This window comes from Alternaria atra (assembly GCF_907166805.1).
Source record: "Alternaria atra isolate CS162 genome assembly, contig: 21, whole genome shotgun sequence".
Taxonomy (NCBI): Eukaryota; Fungi; Ascomycota; class Dothideomycetes; order Pleosporales; family Pleosporaceae; genus Alternaria; species Alternaria atra.
The window spans coordinates 4118700-4136180 of NW_025091319.1; the positions used below are offsets into that span (position 1 = coordinate 4118700).

A 17481-nucleotide genomic window follows, 5' to 3' on the forward strand; every position below is an offset into this window, starting at 1 on the left:
ACATGTGACACAGGCCGAGGACACGAGGTAGACATAGACGCTGTAATTATGTTGACATATTTTCATGCATTAACCGAGTTACGGTGAATACACGCCTTTGAAACGCTCGTAACCAGAAGGCTTAGTCTATCTAGTAGTACAATGCCACTTCTTTCCCCCTCAAATTCTCCTGACGCCCAAGCAACGGCTCCGCTTACTTGTAGAAGTCGAACTTGTCAGCCTCAGCCGCACCCTTGACTTGGCTCGTGTATGCCTCCTCCAAATCACTCTGGATGATGTTGTACCTGTTCTTGCGAACAGCTCTCAGGCCTGCTTCCTGCATAATGGCTGCGATAATGGCACCAGAGAGGGGGTCGTTACGGACAATCAAGCTGTCAAGATCTACCTCAGGCGATAGGCTCATCTTTCCAGCAATGGTGGAGAAGATGAGACGGCGCTCACGGCGGTCTCGCAGCGAAGGGAACTCAATTTTTCTGTCAAGACGACCGGGTCGAAGCAGCGCAGGGTCGAGAGTATCCGCACGGTTCGTCGCCATAATGACCTTGACGTTAGAGGTCTGGTCGAAACCGTCCATTTGGTTGAGCAGCTCGAGCAAGATACGTTGGACTTCTCGGTCAGCACCTGTCTGCGCGTCGAAACGTTTTGTAGCAATAGCGTCAATCTCGTCGATAAAGATGATGGACGGTGAGTTCTCGCGCGCCATCCTGAACACGTCACGAACCATACGTGGACCTTCACCCAGATACTTTTGCACAAACTCGGAGCCGACCACGCGGATGAAGGACGCTGTAGTGCTGTTCGCTACGGCCTTGACCAACATAGTCTTTCCTGTACCCGGAGGTCCGTACAATAGTACACCGCGCGGTGGGTCGATACCAATCTGCTTGTAGAGGTCGAAGTGTGTGAGGGGCAGTTCAACAGCTTCCCGAATCTCCTGCTTCTGCATATCCAGGCCTCCGACATCGGCATAAGTGATGTCGGGCTTCTCATCCTGGCCAAGCATGGCAATCGAGGAGTCAGCCTCCGGTGGTAGGATGTCGACGAGAGCATTTGAGTGACGGTGCAGAGCGACGGATGAGGATGGTTTGAGGAGTTCGCGATCGAGAGTGGAGAGGATACGAACGACGTAGTTGGAGCCGGTTGACGATTGTACGATGCCGGTGCTGTGCGTGTTAGTGTCATGACGCAAGCGCTGTGCCTGTGTTAAAGCTTACTTCTGATCGATGGCCTCCATGAACTGCCCTATCACCAGCGGCACACTCTGAATACGCTTGATCTCCTCTTGTGCCCTGACCAACTCCCGCTTCAGACTCCGTTGCTCATCTTTGATGTACTCTTCCTGTAAATGGATGTACCTGGGACTGTTAGCCACCTGTGTTTCAGCGTGTCTGAGTGCTACTTACTCTAGTTGTCGTTGTAGCTTCTTGAAGGTAGAGTAATCATCGTTTCCCTCTGTGGAAAAGCCCTCCAGGGTATCGAAGTTCGGTATCGATGACGGGAGCTGCTTCTTGTGCGGCGGGACCGTGTTGGCCGGGTTCTCGACGGCGGTGTCAGCCATGGTGATGGTGGCTGGGTGAGATTTGTTTAGAGGCGAGTCAGTTGTGGTTTATCAGCAACGAGAGAACAGCAATCGTCAACGGTGATTGTGTATGGCGTGTTGTGGGTGAGGCGGTGCTTGTCTGTCGCAATGTTGATGAAGCTCATGGGAGGCGCGATCGGGCAATGTGAGACGCCAACGCCGACGTCACGTGAATATGACGATCACTCTAGAGCTCTTGCTAGGAAGCGCATCTCAGATACCATCTGTTGCGACGTGTTAAAAAAAGGAAAATTCACGATACTCTCGTCACGCGCTGAACATCCGACATATCGTTGAATGGTAGACTTGAGATCACAATTCATTAGAATGGAGTGTAAATACGCGCCCCCACAGCTGTCGGGCTTGTTAGGCATGCTAGTTGGATGGTTGCAGACCCTTGCTCACTGCTCGAGACAACGAGACTATGTGTGTATGAGGGGTAGTAACCTACTCGCGGTGAGACCCTTCCCTCTGACTGGAAGAAGGTGCGGAGTACGAAGAAGCTCCATAACCTAGTTTTACTTACCCCTTGGAGTAGTGGAATCTCGCGCTGGCGGTTTCCCAACAGCAATGACTTGATACTTGACAAGTAAGGAACCATGCATGGTTTCTGAGAATACCAAGGTATTGAAATGATAGGAGAAAACACGAGCCTCCTCACAGACATGTACTATAATAGCACATGCGCGGAATCTGACATGTATAGCCCCAGTCACAGTGGTAGATTACCGGCGTGTGACGTGCCGATCACCAACGGGTATACACGAGTAGATGCGAATTTACACCGTATTGTACTCGGCAGTACAGAGACCAGATGCGCCATGTTTGAATGAGCTCGTTGGTGCGCCGACTCGAGGGTAAGAGCGGGTTCAACGGTTGGCTGGGCTCTCGACGCAGAGTCAAGCGGTCTGGGTGCCCACTCTCGACGCCCAGCTGTGCGATAACAGCGCCATTACTGCAGGAACAAAGTGATGTAATAAGTGGAGAGACGTGTGTTTCCGTGTCACGACGACGGCCAAACTGACCCGGAGAAATCAAATTGAGTTAGACTAGGCTTGTGAGTTGCCGGCAACGCAGGCACTCCACTGGCCTGTCGCAACGCGCGAACGCGTCTACTGCTCCGGATGCGACTGTGCCTGTGTGTATGTTTTGGTGACTTTGCTGCCGCTGCTGTCTGCGGCGACGTGCTCGCTGTTTTGAAGTCGCGGACACTGCTTGGTCTCGTGATGCCCGACAAGGCTAGTAAGTAGAGGCTGGGACGCTGCCAAGAAAACTGTTCCTTCCTCCGCTCTCAGCAACGCATAGTCCGCAAAGCGCGTCTGCGGTACGTGAAGTTATCGACCGCATCGGAAGCCACTCGTTTTCTGTCCTGCCCTGATGAGAAGATCATTTTAGCGTCGGTCTATTGTCGCGTGGTGTGTATTATCTCATCCTCCCTCTCTCCGTCTCTTGCTTGTCTGTTGTGGACCTCGTCCGGTCGCTGCTGCTAGAGTCGCGTCCATCTAGACATCAACATGCGTGCTGACAGAAGACTAGCCAAGTCAATACCAGGCGCTCACGTGCGCCCATCGCTCTCTTACTCGTCTCTACCTATACGCGACTGTCCATTTCCTCTGCCCGCCCTTGTTAGCCGTTCGCGGCAGTAGCGCATCATCATGGACTTCCAGTCTCCCCAAAACGGAATGTACGATCCCTCGAGCTTCATCGACCCGAGCGCAATCGCAAACCCCCAGATGAACGGCGCGCGCCCATATAATCCGATGCCATCGGTGCCCCAGAAACGAGACTCGACTGGCGCTGCCCTGTCTCTATCGCGCTCTCAAACACCTTCACAGCAAGCCCAATTCGGTTTCCAGCACCAGCAAGCCTTCACCAACACGCCTTCACCCACTATGCAGAACCAGCACTTCGCGCCTGGCCAGATGGGAGGCCAGCGGATGAACACTGCCTCACCTGCGCAAAACCCCCATGCGCCGCAGATGTCTCCCATGAACTTCCAGGCCTCGCCTATGAACCAAGCTTTCAACGCCAACTCCGGGAACCAGTTCCCAGTACAGTCGGTACAACTATCGCAGAACCTCCAAAGTCGGCAGCAAGAAGCGCAAAGGCAGTACGCGATGCGCTTGCAACAGCAGCAGCAGTTGGGCAACCTTGCCGCGAGCAACATGGCTGCGCGACAAGGACAACAGCCCGGCGCGCAGATGCCTGGCGCGATGCAAAACCCAATGCAACATCCAGGCATGCAGCAGAACATGATGCAGGCCCAAGGACAACCACAGAATCCGCAATCACAATACAACCAGTTCATCAAGAATGTTCAGGCGCTAATGACCCAGCACAATCGACCCTTCAATCACCAGCCACTTTGCGCTGGCCGCCCGACGAATCTCCAGAACCTTTACGCGGCTGTCATGCGCTTCAAGGGTCATCGATTTGTGACGCAACAAAACGGATGGCCTAGGATCGCGCAAATGATGAGCATACATCCGCAGCAGTTTCCGAACGCCCCCAATGAGTTGCGCCAGATATACGAGCAATATCTGAGCCTCTACGAAACTGCCTACCTTCAAAGACAACAGCAGATGCAGCAGAAGGGCATGCCTCCACAGGGACAGATGGGGCAGATGGGACAAATGGGACAAATGGGACAAATAGGTCAGATGGCGTCTGTGGGCCAGCAGATGTCACCAACAAGACCGACCATGCCTGGCCAACCGGCCAACGTTCCAGGACATCAAGAATATCTCCAGCAACTGCAGAGATCACAGGAGGCCATGAAGCAGCAGCAACAACAACAACAGCAGCGGCAGTCGCTTCCGCCAACCCAGCAGCCACATCAGCAACTTGAGCCATCCCCGCATCCACACCAGGCGACGCCTCTACAGAGCAACGCAGCGCTTCCAAGCGTCAACGGCACCACACCACAGCCCGACGGAAACGCGCGGAAAAGCCTCAGCAGGCAGCTGGAAGGGACGCCCACTCAAGGACAAGAGCCTGGCCAGTCGCAGTCGTCACCGATGAAGCAGGAGGATAACGCTGCCGCAGATCCAGCCTCGGCCGCTGTAGAGGAGCCTGAGAAACGCAAACCAGTGATCGAGCAAGACGATGGGACCCGCGTCTACCAACCCGCCTACCGGACACAAGATACATGGGGAGGCCTTGACTTTGATTCTGACAACTTCAAGAACATGATCGATACGATCACAAACTACAAACCGAACGTTCCATTACTACCGGAGATGGGTGTGATCGACGTTCGAGCCATCAATATGAGCATCAAGTCGGGACTCCATGCGGAGGTGCGGTTGGGGCTGGACACCCTTACGCGAATTACGTACGACAACACCGTACAGTTCAATCTGTCGCACTGCGAAGACTTGACGGAGGTGCTGGTGGAGTATGCAGAAGACCAACTAGAAATTCTAGGCAACGACAACCCCGAAGTCACTGATATTATCGATCTCACACCATACGAGGATGTTCTACATCACTGTCGCGAAGAGGCTTCGGCACTACAAGAGCTCCCGCAGGCGGGTTCGAAGGAGTACATGCTCGATCGTACTGCGGACCGGCTGCTCGCCATCACAACCATTTTCCGAAATCTGTCTTTCCTCGAGGTCAATCATGACTCTTTGGTCAGCGCTCCAGTCATCAAGTTCCTCGCAAACTTTATACGGCTTGTTGGAACCCGCGTACTGTTGTTACGGTCACATATCAACACCTTTGACTTCATGAAGGATGTAGTCACCTTCTTCTCCAATACCAGCGCCAAGGTCGTTTTACCTAACCGCGAAGACGCGTACGCCGTGTTGCACTTCCTCTGCGCTTTTGCGCCGGTTCCACGGCCCGCTGAGCCAGTCAGATTTACGCCTTTCAACCCGCAAATCCATCGCTATCTCCCTTCTGCCGTAGACAGTCTTGCAAAACTCCTTGCTCGTGACGACCCCAACCGGACCTACTACAAGCAAATCTTCATCAACGAGGCAACATCCACCCCTGCATATGACCTTCTGACGCGTTCCTTTGCCCTTGCCATCTCCGTTGTGCCGGACCGCAACTACATTGAAAACAAAATGTACCAGATGAAAGAGCCGCGCCCCAAGGAGGTACGCATGCTCGAAGCGCGCGTTGCAGAGTCAAGAAAAGCGTACCTTATGCAGGGCATGCTAGCGGCAGACATACTCGCTAGTCTAGCTCCAGGGCCCGAAAGTGGCATCTGTCGCTCATGGCTCGAATCGGAGGACGGCTGGGCGCATAGCTTACTCAAGTTCGCAATGTCGCTTTCCGCTACTGATGCAGCCATCCCACACCCTCCGCAACCACCAAATCACCGCGGTCAGCGACCCATGGATCACGACAGGGAAGGCTTCCAGCTCATTGTCCACCGCGCGCTGTCAACTCTCAAACGCCTAGGCGACAAATCAAAGGGTGGCGAGCCCTTGGTCAAGGGTGTGCAACGACCAAACGGGCACATGAACCATGACGATGAAGAGGAATATGACGACGACGATATGGAGATCTTCAACTTCAACGGTAGCTCGTGGAAAGTCAAGGCGGATATCTTACCTCGAAAGGAGACATTGCTTGGCGCACTCTTGACTGCACAATTGGATGTGCGGAGCTTGAACCAGTTTTGCAAGATTGGCTATCTGGATGAATAATGGGTGTGTGTAGGATAAAGCGGAATAGGATAGGATGGGGTTCTCAGGCGAATATAGGATGTGTATAACGGCGGAGGTGTTTGGAGACTAAACTTGCATCGGAAAGCATCTTCGTTTTGTGGGTTATGTAGCATTGCGAGAGAGTCTACATGGTTTTCGATTTTCTTGCAATCTGTACCAACTCTTCCTCTCTTCTTGTATAGACAATATATGAGACTGTATGTGCAATACCATATTTCTGTTTTCACTTGCTTTTGCGGAAAACTCAACTTTCTAGAGCGCCATAAGGCATGGAAGACTATTCACATTTTCCCATCCGGATGAAGGATGTTATACAAATTACTATGCTTGGAAGAAGTAACAAGCAGGGCACACAACTCTGTAGTCGGTACCCAGGAATGAATAAACGCCGTCAGAGCCACCTAGGCCCGAAGTTCCCAAAATTGTTTTTGACTGATACTTCCCGTATCAAGAGCAAGTTATCCCACCAACGCCATGCTATGCATTAAAGGAAAAAAATACTTGGAACCCTCGTCTTCATGCTGAGACGCATAGTGCGTCAACACATCAATGTACTTCGCACTTTGGCATGCTTGTACGAGTCTGGAAACCCAGGTGAGATGCGTAGCGGTACTTGCACCTTGTTAATATCATCCTCTTTCCAACACGGTGACTGTTTCTAAGACGGTGAACCGGCGAAAGAAGGGGTAGCAGGAACGACTGTCGCGGGAGATGCAGCACTTGCATCCCTGAACGTGTCGTTTTGCTTCCGTTGGCCATTGAGGAGCGGGCAGAGCCTGATGGAGGATACGTTAGCGAATTTGTTAAACAAAGAGGGATTCTTGTCCACTTACTTCTTGTTTGTCTTGATGTGGCCCACCTCGCCGCAGTTTGCGCACTTGCGAGGTGTTGCTCCGCCTTTGCCTGGTCCACCGGTTGCACCACCATCTCCGGTCTGCGACTTGTGCATACCCTTTGCCTTTTCACGACCCTCGCGACGCTCTATATTGCGAGCTAAACGTGCCAATTCGGCCTTCAGTTTGATCTGTTGGGCCTTATCCACTTCGGGATCACCGGTCGGCTTGATGTCCTCGATGCGCATGTTGAGTAGACGCTCCTGCCGCTTGTGCTTAATGTAGAGCTGGATGACAGCGGGATCGGTGATTATCTCCGTAACATCCTCGAACTCGTTGTATTTGTTCTTGATAGTACGTGTGATCTTGAGCTTCTTGCCACGATTATCCGCATTACTATTGCGGGACATCTGGGACATGGTCTCGTCGTCAGGTCGTATGGCCGGAGTACCTAGTTCGGAACGTTGGCGGCTGTGGTTGGTGTGGTTGACAGCAGAGTCGACGTCGTCTTCAGTGTCAGAAGGCGGGTTCTGGGCAGATAAACTCTCCTTTTGCTTGTTCCAGATACGCTTGATGGCATTCTCGTACATGACTTGCTGACGCTGGACGTTGTAGCTGTGACCGCCAAGCTCCTTCATCTTTTTGTTATCAAGACGATCAGCCGCACTCTCACCAACGTCTCTGAAACCACCCTTCATTGAGACCTTGATGAAGCTGAAACCTAGGCCTTGACCCGTAGGATCACCATCACCGTGGAGCTCCAACATAGCCTTGCCAGCGCAGGCATTGAGGAAGTTCTTCGTTGTGTTCCAGGGCGCCAGCTTGACATCAGCGTTCTCGTTGTCAGCCTCTTCTTCGTCATCACGGATCTCATTCGACTTGATACCGGCATCTTGAAGCTGCTTGTCACCAGCATGCATGGAGTCAATCAAACAGACATCTTCTGGTTTGATCCAAGTGCGTAGAATCGGCTCTTCAGGAACAGTCTCGCCTGGTACCGGTTCCCACGTACCAATGTCCTTCTGGTACTTCATGATTTCCCGCATTCGGGAACGATTCTGCGCAATCTCGGTACCGGGCAAATGCTGCTTGATCATCTCGTTACTAACCCAAGGCTGACGCGCATTCTTCTGTTGACCCTTTCGGTACAGTCGGAACGCAAGCATCTTGAGTCGCTTCTTGGAAGCTTCTGTAACCTTACGAGCATGTGTACCTGGTACTTCGACAGAGGGAAACTGTTGGCCAACGACCATGAGATTCGGAATGTTTCGCATGTAGTACCTGGGGCCATTAACTCCGGTCCAGCTTCTGCTCACAAGGAAATCGGTCTGTTCGGGCTTATGCTTGAACACGGGAGCTCGGTACATGGCGTTGTGGAGTGTCAAGACTTGCTGGCCTGGTTCGACCTGGCCGAACAGTGAAAATGGACTCTTGTCCTGCGGTAGCAGCACTGAGGTCTCGCCGATACCATCTTCCGGCTTCGGTCGCGCGGTATCTTCCATGTCCTTCCGGCGGTAGTAGTTGAGGATCTTGATGCCCATACCAAAGTTGGACAGGGTAGTGGGATACTCCTCGGAATACTCGGCAAGGAGCAGGTCAGAGTTGTCACCGATGTTGAGGTCTTCGGCTGAAGCGAAGGCTTCGGATGGCTTGAGGTTTTTCTTGTGCTTCCTTTTGATCGACTTGAGCGGCGTGATGCTTGCTCGCTCGCCAGGCTTGAAGGTAACGGTAGGACGATGGAAAGACCGGAGCTCGCGGTCGGACAGTGCAACCTTGTAGAAAGGATATTGCAACTTCAGTGCGGGCAAGCTGTGCTCAACATTCATGTGGCCGATCGTACTACGGACCTTCTGCTGGCTGCTTTCCTTGAGCGCGTCGTACGCCTCGTCATTGGAGATGTTGTAGCGCTTGAACATGGGGTTTGCAAGGCTTCCACGGCTATCGCGCTTGAGGCCCAGACCTAACGTCCGTGGTTTCGGTGGCTCTGCACTGGGCTGCTGTACATCAAGTAGGAGATGTGGGTCGTTCATGTCGAGAAGAATCTTCTTTGACAGTCGTGCAGTCTCGAGCTCGGGATCGTCCCATGTGGGTAGCTCCATGTGATCATAGACGGAGAAGTGGATAGGCTGGTCACGGTTTCCGAGTTTCCGCTTCTTGTTTGGCGACAGTTGTGCAGAGTCGATACCACCATTGCTTTCAGGTGGCGTTGGTGCCTGGTTTTCGTCGGACAGAGTTGTGTCGCTTGCACCATCTGGCACATCCCAGTCTTCACAGGCAATCCTCAGGTCACTCCACGATACGTTGCCGATGATTTCACGGTCGTCAATAGTATCGAGGTTGTCGAGTTCCAGCTGGTCGTCGCTATCGCCATCCTCTTCTGCAGTGTTCGTAATATGAATGAGACCACCCTGCTCCTCCTCCTGCTGTCGACCTGATTTGGCGGTGGCCGTTGTAGGCTGTAACCGGAAACTCTTTTCTTGATCCGTCGCAAGGTCCAGGGTAAGCTTGTTCAGCTGGAAAGGTTTCGGTGTCTTTTGCGGAACTTTGGGGATGTAGAAAGCGCGCTTTCGCGGTACCAGACTGAAGAAGCGTGGTGGCTTGTCCGCCTCGAAGTTGGGCCAGATCTTTTCAAATTCCTCTCGTGATGTCTTTACTGGAGCAGCCGCTGGCTCGTCTTTCTTGCGCGAAGACTGTGCGAATAGAGCCAGTTGCTCGCGCACCTCAGGGTCCTCCTCCTCTGCCTCTTGCTGTGCAGCATCGGGGGCGGTGTTGCGAGCAGCTGGTTGTGGCTTATCCTTTGAGACGGCGCTGAAGCCTTCCTGGACTAGATCTTCGATGGAGGTGAGAGGATCGTCCTCGTGTTGCGTAGATGCTTGCACTGCATCAGAGTGACTGGGGTCGTCGCCGAAGAGATCGTCGTTATCGTCGTTATCATCGTTGTTGTCGCCAAAAAGATCGTCCATGTCCACGTCTTCGTTGTCAACTACTCCGCCAGAATCCTGCAAGGTAGTGCCGCTGAAGTTTTGAGTGCTGTCAGCACCCTCACCCAGCTCAAACTCCTCCTCCGGCAGGTCGTCGTCGCTGATGTCTTCGTAATCGACTGCGTCGTCGGCCTTCTCGCCAATATCCAGCGGTCGGTCCGCGATGCCACCCAAGAGGTCTTCTTCGCCTTCTGCAGCGCCCCGTGACATCTGTTGCATTATCTTGCGGAAGTCGTCCTCATCCTTGTCTCCATTGTCATCGCCGCCACCGCCGCCGCCGTTCGGGGGCGGGTGCTCGTCGGCCATGGTCGCGTGTAGTGTTGGAGCAGCTGGTCGGTAGATGTGTTCAACAAGTTGGAAGTGAGTCTAGGTATTAATATAGGCGTGCACTTCAACGGCGAGGAGTGAGAGCGCGCAGGGAGGCGGAAGAACGGCTGAGGGGTGCGCGCGCCGTCATTCACGCTATCACCGCGCTCGAAATGCTGTGGAGCGCTCCAGAAATGGGCGGGGTATTCGCGTGCGTTCTTCGGTATCGTCGTCGGCGCGTTCGCCAGTCGTTTGGGGGCGGTGGTGTCGATATAGCCGAATGGCTGGCTGTCGTGTCGAAGTGATGGAATCAGTCGCGGTTCAAAGCCGCGGTGAGTTGGTCCGTGCGTTGAACTAAAAACCAGTCAAAGAGAAGGCGAGCAGCACCGCTCTATACAACACAATACACGAACACGATCATATGCATTAAAGACTTCACCACCTCATAGCAAGCCAGGCGAGTGTCTTGACATTGTATTTATTCCATGTCTATACCATGTTGGCCCCAACAGGCTTTCCTTTTCGCTGCCTAATAGTGCAGGCCACTTGGTCATCTCCAACTCATATCTCCTTCTGCTCAACTAAATCATCCTCCATCTCCATGTCTTCTCCTTGTTCATCCTCAGCCGCTTTCCTTTTACTCTCATCATCCTCGTCGGCAGCAACCTCCAGTGAAGTAGTGCCCCAGATGCGAGCACGAGCTCTCGTGTACTCCTTCTTGACTGTGGGCTCGCCCAAGGACCATCCACGCTCGTTGTCGAGCTTTGCGCGGATATCCTTGAATGACATCTTGTCGGCGTCACGCCAAACAACGATGCAAGCCTTGTCGAATTCATGGCCTTTGTGATTCCGCTTCTCGCGTTGAACCTGATCGATTGCTTTGGCTAGGCTGCCTCTTGGAGGAGAATGCGATGTATGAGTTGAATTGTCTTCAGTGACGGAAGCATCGCCTTCGACTTGCTCTTCATATGGCGCAGCAGCATCGGCTGGGTCATTCTCAGGCTCGATACCACTGAGACGAGGCGCACGCGGCCTCCCACGCCTCGCAATGTTCCTGCCAACTATGCCAATCTGCGCAACAGGCTTTGCACCGTAGCGCTTCTGCAGTCGCTCCAGAGATCTAATGTGACGACGACGCACAGCTTCATCTGTTACCTTGTCGTTCGGAAACGTCTCGTTGTACAGTATGGTCGTCTTCGCATAAGTGTTCTCCAGATCGTCCAGCCAGTAAATGATCATACTGTTCTGATGATCCTCCGTATCGCCGAATGGATAGTCGCCAACGACAGGTGTGGGGGGAACTTGACCAGGAACTTGACCGACACGAGGCGGCATGTTGATAGCCTTGATGCTGTTGTAGATTAAACCCAGCTCCTGGGACGACCGGACTTGACGCTTGGCTCGACCACCCTTCTTGTTTTCTGCTGCGCGCTTGTTGCCTCGTGGCGACTCAGTCTTGGCAATGGCGCGAGGGTCTTTTGACAAGACGACAAATTTCTTGGCGTTGCGGTCTGTACGGCCGGTCTTCTTGGTTGACGACGCTGACCGTGTGGAAACAGCTTCATTGGAACCGGCTGCTGATATGAAAGTGCTTGATCCACTCGATACGGCTGTTGTCTTATCGGTGGTCGGGCTGGTCTGGGTAGACTTGGTACTGCGTCGGTTTCGCTTTGGCGTCTCCTGAATCTTGTTCTTCTCGGTGGAAGCGCTCCTGGATGCTCTCTTGGCTTCAGACGTAGCGGCAACATTCTCTTCTCCGCTGCTAGCATGCTCAGTCGTGTATTCTTCCAAAGAGTCGGGGGCGGAGACAGTGACGAACGACATGATAGTGTCGTGAGCAGAAGACATGGTGACTGTTTAGGATTTGGGGGAAATGTAGAAGATATAGTCGAATTGTGGTGTTCGAGTACAAGTTGTGGTGCTCAATCAATTCGGGAGTCATTGAAGGTAGGTTGCGGGTCTTGGTATAAGTAGAGGCAGGGGAGGTGTGTGTGAGTGTGTGTGAGCGTGGAGTTGGTAGAACCCGTGTTAATCTATTCAGGCAGATTAGTGAGAAAGGTTAGAGCCAAGACCAAGCGTAAGCAGTTGGGGTAGAGGTGGAAAGTGGCGAGCGGCGAGTGCGTGTAAGGTGGGAAACCATAGCAACGTAGGAGTTGGAAAGTTTTGCTGTTTGGGCAAAGAGGCGCTATGACTGTTCATCTAGAGATATGACCGATGAGAGTGACAGAAGAAGTGAAACCAGACTCCGGGCCACACTGCTCTCACTCAAAGAGGCCCAGGGAGACAGGAAAGCTGGCTTGGACTGTATATTTGCAATGTCTCGATCAAGTGGCATGGAAACCCGACGTGGTATATCAGCAAGGGAGATTAAGATGTTGTAGATATAGAAACGTTCATCATTGCACTCATTTAATACCAGACAGCATGTATCTCGGTATGGTATCATATGCAGCCCACCTAATCCGCTTTGTACCAGATGCGTGCCCACAAGCTTACTCCCAAACGCCAAGCACCAAACATAAGAGCCACGATTGCCCATCATCAACAAATCACGCCCGCCCAACGATGTAGTCCTTGTTCTCAATCGTAACACTTTTCGTCTGCTTAAAGTCAGTAACTGATGCTTGACCCGTTTGATGTGTATAAGGTGAACTTACCATATGATTGACCTTGTAAACGCCCACCAACCGCGACGCAAGCTCGAACATGTTGTTCCTGAGTGAAATGACGATAAACTGCGCGTTCTTCGTCCTCTCCTTGATGTAACTCGCCACAATGCTTACGTTGCGGAAGTCCAGCGCCGCATCAATTTCATCCATGACGTACAACGGCGTAGGCTTGTAGTGATGTAGAGCGAACACCAAAGCCAGAGAACTCAACGTCTTCTCGCCACCAGACAGGTTGCTGATGTTCTTCCATGACTTTTTCGGAGGCATGACAGAGAAGCGAATGCCCTCAGAAAACGCGTCTAGTGTATCTTCGTATTCAAGTTCGGCGTTACCACCCATGGTGATCATCTGGTACATCTCCTTGAGGCGGGCGGTGATGATGTCAAACCCGGCCTTGAAACCTTCCTTGCGCAGACGTCGGAGCTCTTCGCATTTATGCTTTGCGGCGTCGCGAGCGCTGACGGCAGAGGCGAGGTCTGTAGAGCGCGCGGCGTGCTCTTCGACACGTTTGCGGTATTCGGCAAGGACGGCTAGGTCGACTTGTGTGGACTCATTCTTCTTCTCCAGGTGGGCGATCTGGTCTTTAAGAGTGGCCTTGTCCATGTCTTGAAGCTCATCTTTGCTGTAAGATGGAAGGCCTTGACCCTCGCCTTCCTGTTCTTCTCCCAGGTCGGTAACGTTCTGGTACGCGAGCTTGCTCAGTTTATCGTGAAAGTAAGCTTGTTTCTTCTGGTACTCATTCAAAGTCTTCTGGCCCTCTTCGAGCTTGTTGCGCATCTCGATCTCGACCGCACGTGTTTCGTTGAGTTCTGCCAACTTCTCGTCAAGCTCCTTTTTGACCAGCTGCAACTCCTCTTTCCTGGTCTCAAGCTCTTCTTGCGCTTCTTCAGCCTGTTGTCGGATTCCAGAAACATCGCGTTGTTGAGAAGCCATGTCCTCTTCAACCTGCTCAGCGTCATTGGCAAGCTTCTCCAGCTCCTTGATGGCATCGTTGTGTGCCTTCTCGTGTTTAGCACGCTGCTTCTCTTCCTTGGACTTAGCGACCTGGGCATTGGATGCTTGCTCGGTCAGTGTGTCGATCTGCCCCTTTAGACCGTCAACCTTGGCCTTTTGACCTCGTAGCTTGACTCCTCCAATCTCCATAATCTTGTCTTGGAGAGCCTTGATCTCGGCTTCAATGTCTTCGGTCTCAGCACGGAGCTTAGAGACCTCCTTCTCCATCGAGGCGATGTTCTTCTCCAATGACGCGATGCGTCCCTTGTCGGTCTTCGTGGATGTCTGTTCACTACCCAGCTCCTTGATGCGACGTTGACAATCCGCAATATTGCGATCGAAGCTCTCCAGTTCGAGGGCGAGTTTCTGCGACTTGGTGTCTAATTCAGGTATTTGCTGATTAAGGTCTCTCAGCGCAGTTTCAAGCTCTCGCAGCTCTTGTTGGAACTCGGCGAAAGTCTGTTCAAGCGTGTCTCGGTCATGTTCAAGCTTTGTGACCTGATCTTTCGAGACGTCAGACGCAAGCTTGGAAGACATCTTTCCTTTAACCACTCGGCTTCCACCGCCACTCATGGTACCCGCAGTGTCAATAAGCTTGCCGTCTAGGGTGACGACTCGCCATCGCTTTGCGCCATATGCGATGCGCTCGGCTTGGTCCAAGTCCTCAGCTACGAGCGTGTTTGTCATAACCTGGAAGAAAGCGGGCTTGAGCTTTTCATGCTTAGGCTTAACGAGGTCGAAGAGACGTGGTACATTCTCGGGTGTTTGAACTGGGGACATGTCACGCTTCGCGAGGCGGTCCAGAAGAATAAAGTTGGCGCGACCGAGGTTGTTCTTCCGCAGGTACTCGATGCACTGCTGACCAGACTCTACAGTGTCTACAACCATGTTGTCCAATTGTGGGCAGGCTGTGGAGATGGCAACATCATACTTCTGGTCGATGGTGCCAAGGTTTCCGAGTCGACCGTGGAATCCATCAATACGTCCTGATTCTTTCAAGCGCATGAGACCTGTCAAGACGTTACCCTGGGTCTGAGCCGACGAAAGGCTCGCACGAGCCTCATCTGCCTTGGCTCTTGCGCCAGAAAGCTTCGACCTCAGCGTTGGCTCTTGTTGAGTTATCTCCTCAAGTTTAGCCTGTGTCTTCCGGACCTCCTTCTCAACGCGCTTCCTTTCAGCTTTGCATTCGTCAAGCTCGGCAGCCTTGGCCTGTTTCGCTTCTTCCAAGCTCTCAATCTTCGCCTCAACTTCGGCTATACCTTTTGCGCCCGCATTCTCACGCTCACGCATAATGTCCAGTTCACTCTGTGCGACTGCAATGGCCGATTGTTTTTCGTTGATCTTGGCGCTCCAAGGCTCCAAAGACTTCTGCTTTGCCGCAATCTCGTCCGAGAGACCCTGGGTTTTACCGGCCAAGCTCTTGCGTACAGCTTCGAGCTCCTTCGCCTCGACCTCCATGCTCTGCTCGAGCTCAGCAATCTCCTCGTTGTAGCGCTCGACATCCGCGGAATACTGCTTCGCGAGACTCTCTGCTTCCGAACGACCATAGCCACTTGTCTCCTTGGTTTTTTCCAACTTCTTCTGCTTGCCAGCCAAGAACTTCTTCTTCTCTTCGAATTTGACCGTCTCCTTGTCGACACGGGCCACTTCTTTCTGGTACTCCTGGTTCTTCTTTTCGAGTTGCTCGCACTCTTTCGCGCCCTTCTTGTATTGTCGCTCTAGTTCTTTGATCTCTTCTTCGCTTCCCTGGTGCTTCTGTAACTCCTCATCCAGCTGCGTCTGGAGCTGGCCGACAGATTCTTGGGTGACTTGAATGTGATCATCGAATTCGGAGACGTATATCTGGTAGAGGGTGGACTGCTTCGAGGCCAGCTCGTTCTCGTCACGGATGTAGGCAAGCGCCTTGTTCTTCTTCTCTTCCAGACTGCTCTTCTCCTTTTCGACGTGCTGTACACGGCTGCTTTTCTCCCGACAGACTTCATTCAGATTCTCCACTTCGACCTCAGATTCTGCGATAGGTGTCTTGTACTTGGATGTGCCGATGATGTCTTCTAGATACTCGAGCAGACCATCATCGTGTTCGCCCTGTGCTTTTGGCTTCATCTGCGCAATTGACTCAACCTCACCCTGCAAGATCAAGAAGCGCTTGTGATCGAGATCCACTCCTCTGTCTTTGAGCAGAGTCGTGACAATGGTGAAGGTCGACTCCTTCCTATTGATGTAGTATTTGCTCGAGTTGTTCTTGAATGCTCTCCGGGAGACGACAAGCTGTGATTCAGGGATGACTTCGTGACCGCCGTTTGGAAGGTCTTTGACTTCTTGGAAGTGGACTTCGACTTCGCAGTAATCCAGGTCCGGGAAGGCCGCCGAGTTGTGGATGAGCGCGGAAAGCTTGCTCTGTCGCATCTTGCTTGCACGGAAACCGAAGACGAAAAGGAGGGAGTCGATGACGTTGGACTTGCCGGAACCGTTCGGTCCCACGACAGAGGAGAAGGAGGCGTGGAAGGGACCAACTTCCTGCCGACCAGCATAACTCTTGAAGTTGTTGAGAACAAGCCAGGTGATGACTGTCCGCTGTTTGGGCGCTACAGGCTCGTGCAAGGCCGGGATGGCTGCCGCTCGCCTCTTCACCACAATGTCTATAGGCTCGAGCATGGTTTGCTGTGTGCTGAGTTCCTCCTGGACCTTGGCTGGCGGCTGAGGCTCTGGTAACGAGTCAACATCCATCTTTGGCTCTGGCATCGGTGTCTCCTCTTTTGCTTCTATCTGTGTAACCTCAGCAACAGGCTCGGGCGCGGGTTCTGGCTCAGGTGCCAGCTCAGGTGTTCGATCTGTCATGGTAACATCGCTCGCCGCGTCGTTGGTAGGATCGTCCGCCGTGTCGTTTGTAGTATCGGCAAGCGGTGAGCTTGCTGTAATCGTGGCTTCGGAGGCCTGTTCGGCTTCTGGTTCGGGAGATATTGAAGGCTCTGGTGTGATTAAATGAGAAGTCTCCTCAACGGGTGCTGGCGCAACAGAAGAACGAGGTTTCCTTCCACGCTTTTTGGGCACCGCCTTTGATGGTGAAGCCGCCCTGGTGCTCCTCTCTGGGGCGGGTGTGAGCGTCTGCGTAGGCTCGACCGACTCCGTAACGCGAGTCCGCCGCCTCGTTGTGGGCTTAGGTGTTGCTTCCTCATTCTGGGCTGCAGCCTTCCGTGGCCTTCCCCGCCCCCGTCCCGTCTTGAGTGGTGCCGGTGCTGGTGTGAATTCCTCCTCCTCTGCCTCCTGCTTGACTTCGGGGGTTGGTGTCCTGTTTTCCTCCTGGTCCGAATCGTCGACAACGGGTGCCTTCCGGCGCGTCGCAGCGGCGCGCGTAGATTTCCTCGGGGACATCGAAGCCATGATCGCTATGACTGTGGGTTGGTCGTGGTTGGAGGCCGTTTGCGCGGAGTAGCCTTG

At 53.0% G+C, this 17481-nt stretch overlaps 5 protein-coding genes across 5 annotated transcripts; 1 reads left to right on the plus strand and 4 right to left on the minus strand.

The window, feature by feature from the left end:
* Window positions 1-193: 193 nt before the first annotated feature.
* Window positions 194-1558, minus strand: ALTATR162_LOCUS1799 (uncharacterized protein; the record flags this gene model as incomplete). The annotated part of the gene is made up of 3 exons (XM_043309397.1): window positions 194-1163; window positions 1215-1355; window positions 1404-1558. The coding sequence occupies 3 exons, from the start codon at window positions 1556-1558 to the stop codon at window positions 194-196; spliced, it is 1266 nt and encodes a 421-aa protein (XP_043165332.1).
* Window positions 1559-3234: 1676 nt separating this feature from the next.
* ALTATR162_LOCUS1800 (uncharacterized protein) lies at window positions 3235-6240 on the plus strand (the record flags this gene model as incomplete). Its single annotated transcript, XM_043309398.1, has 1 exon — window positions 3235-6240. One exon carries the CDS (start codon window positions 3235-3237, stop codon window positions 6238-6240), a length of 3006 nt encoding a protein of 1001 aa, XP_043165333.1.
* An 850-nt stretch (window positions 6241-7090) lies between these two features.
* Window positions 7091-10381, minus strand: ALTATR162_LOCUS1801 (uncharacterized protein; the record flags this gene model as incomplete). Its single annotated transcript, XM_043309399.1, has 1 exon — window positions 7091-10381. One exon carries the CDS (start codon window positions 10379-10381, stop codon window positions 7091-7093), a length of 3291 nt encoding a protein of 1096 aa, XP_043165334.1.
* Window positions 10382-10942: 561 nt separating this feature from the next.
* ALTATR162_LOCUS1802 (uncharacterized protein) lies at window positions 10943-12229 on the minus strand (the record flags this gene model as incomplete). Its single annotated transcript, XM_043309400.1, has 1 exon — window positions 10943-12229. The coding sequence occupies one exon, from the start codon at window positions 12227-12229 to the stop codon at window positions 10943-10945; it is 1287 nt and encodes a 428-aa protein (XP_043165335.1).
* A 701-nt stretch (window positions 12230-12930) lies between these two features.
* Window positions 12931-17424, minus strand: ALTATR162_LOCUS1803 (uncharacterized protein; the record flags this gene model as incomplete). Its single annotated transcript, XM_043309401.1, has 2 exons — window positions 12931-12981; window positions 13039-17424. The coding sequence occupies 2 exons, from the start codon at window positions 17422-17424 to the stop codon at window positions 12931-12933; spliced, it is 4437 nt and encodes a 1478-aa protein (XP_043165336.1).
* Between the last annotated feature and the right edge of the window lie 57 nt (window positions 17425-17481).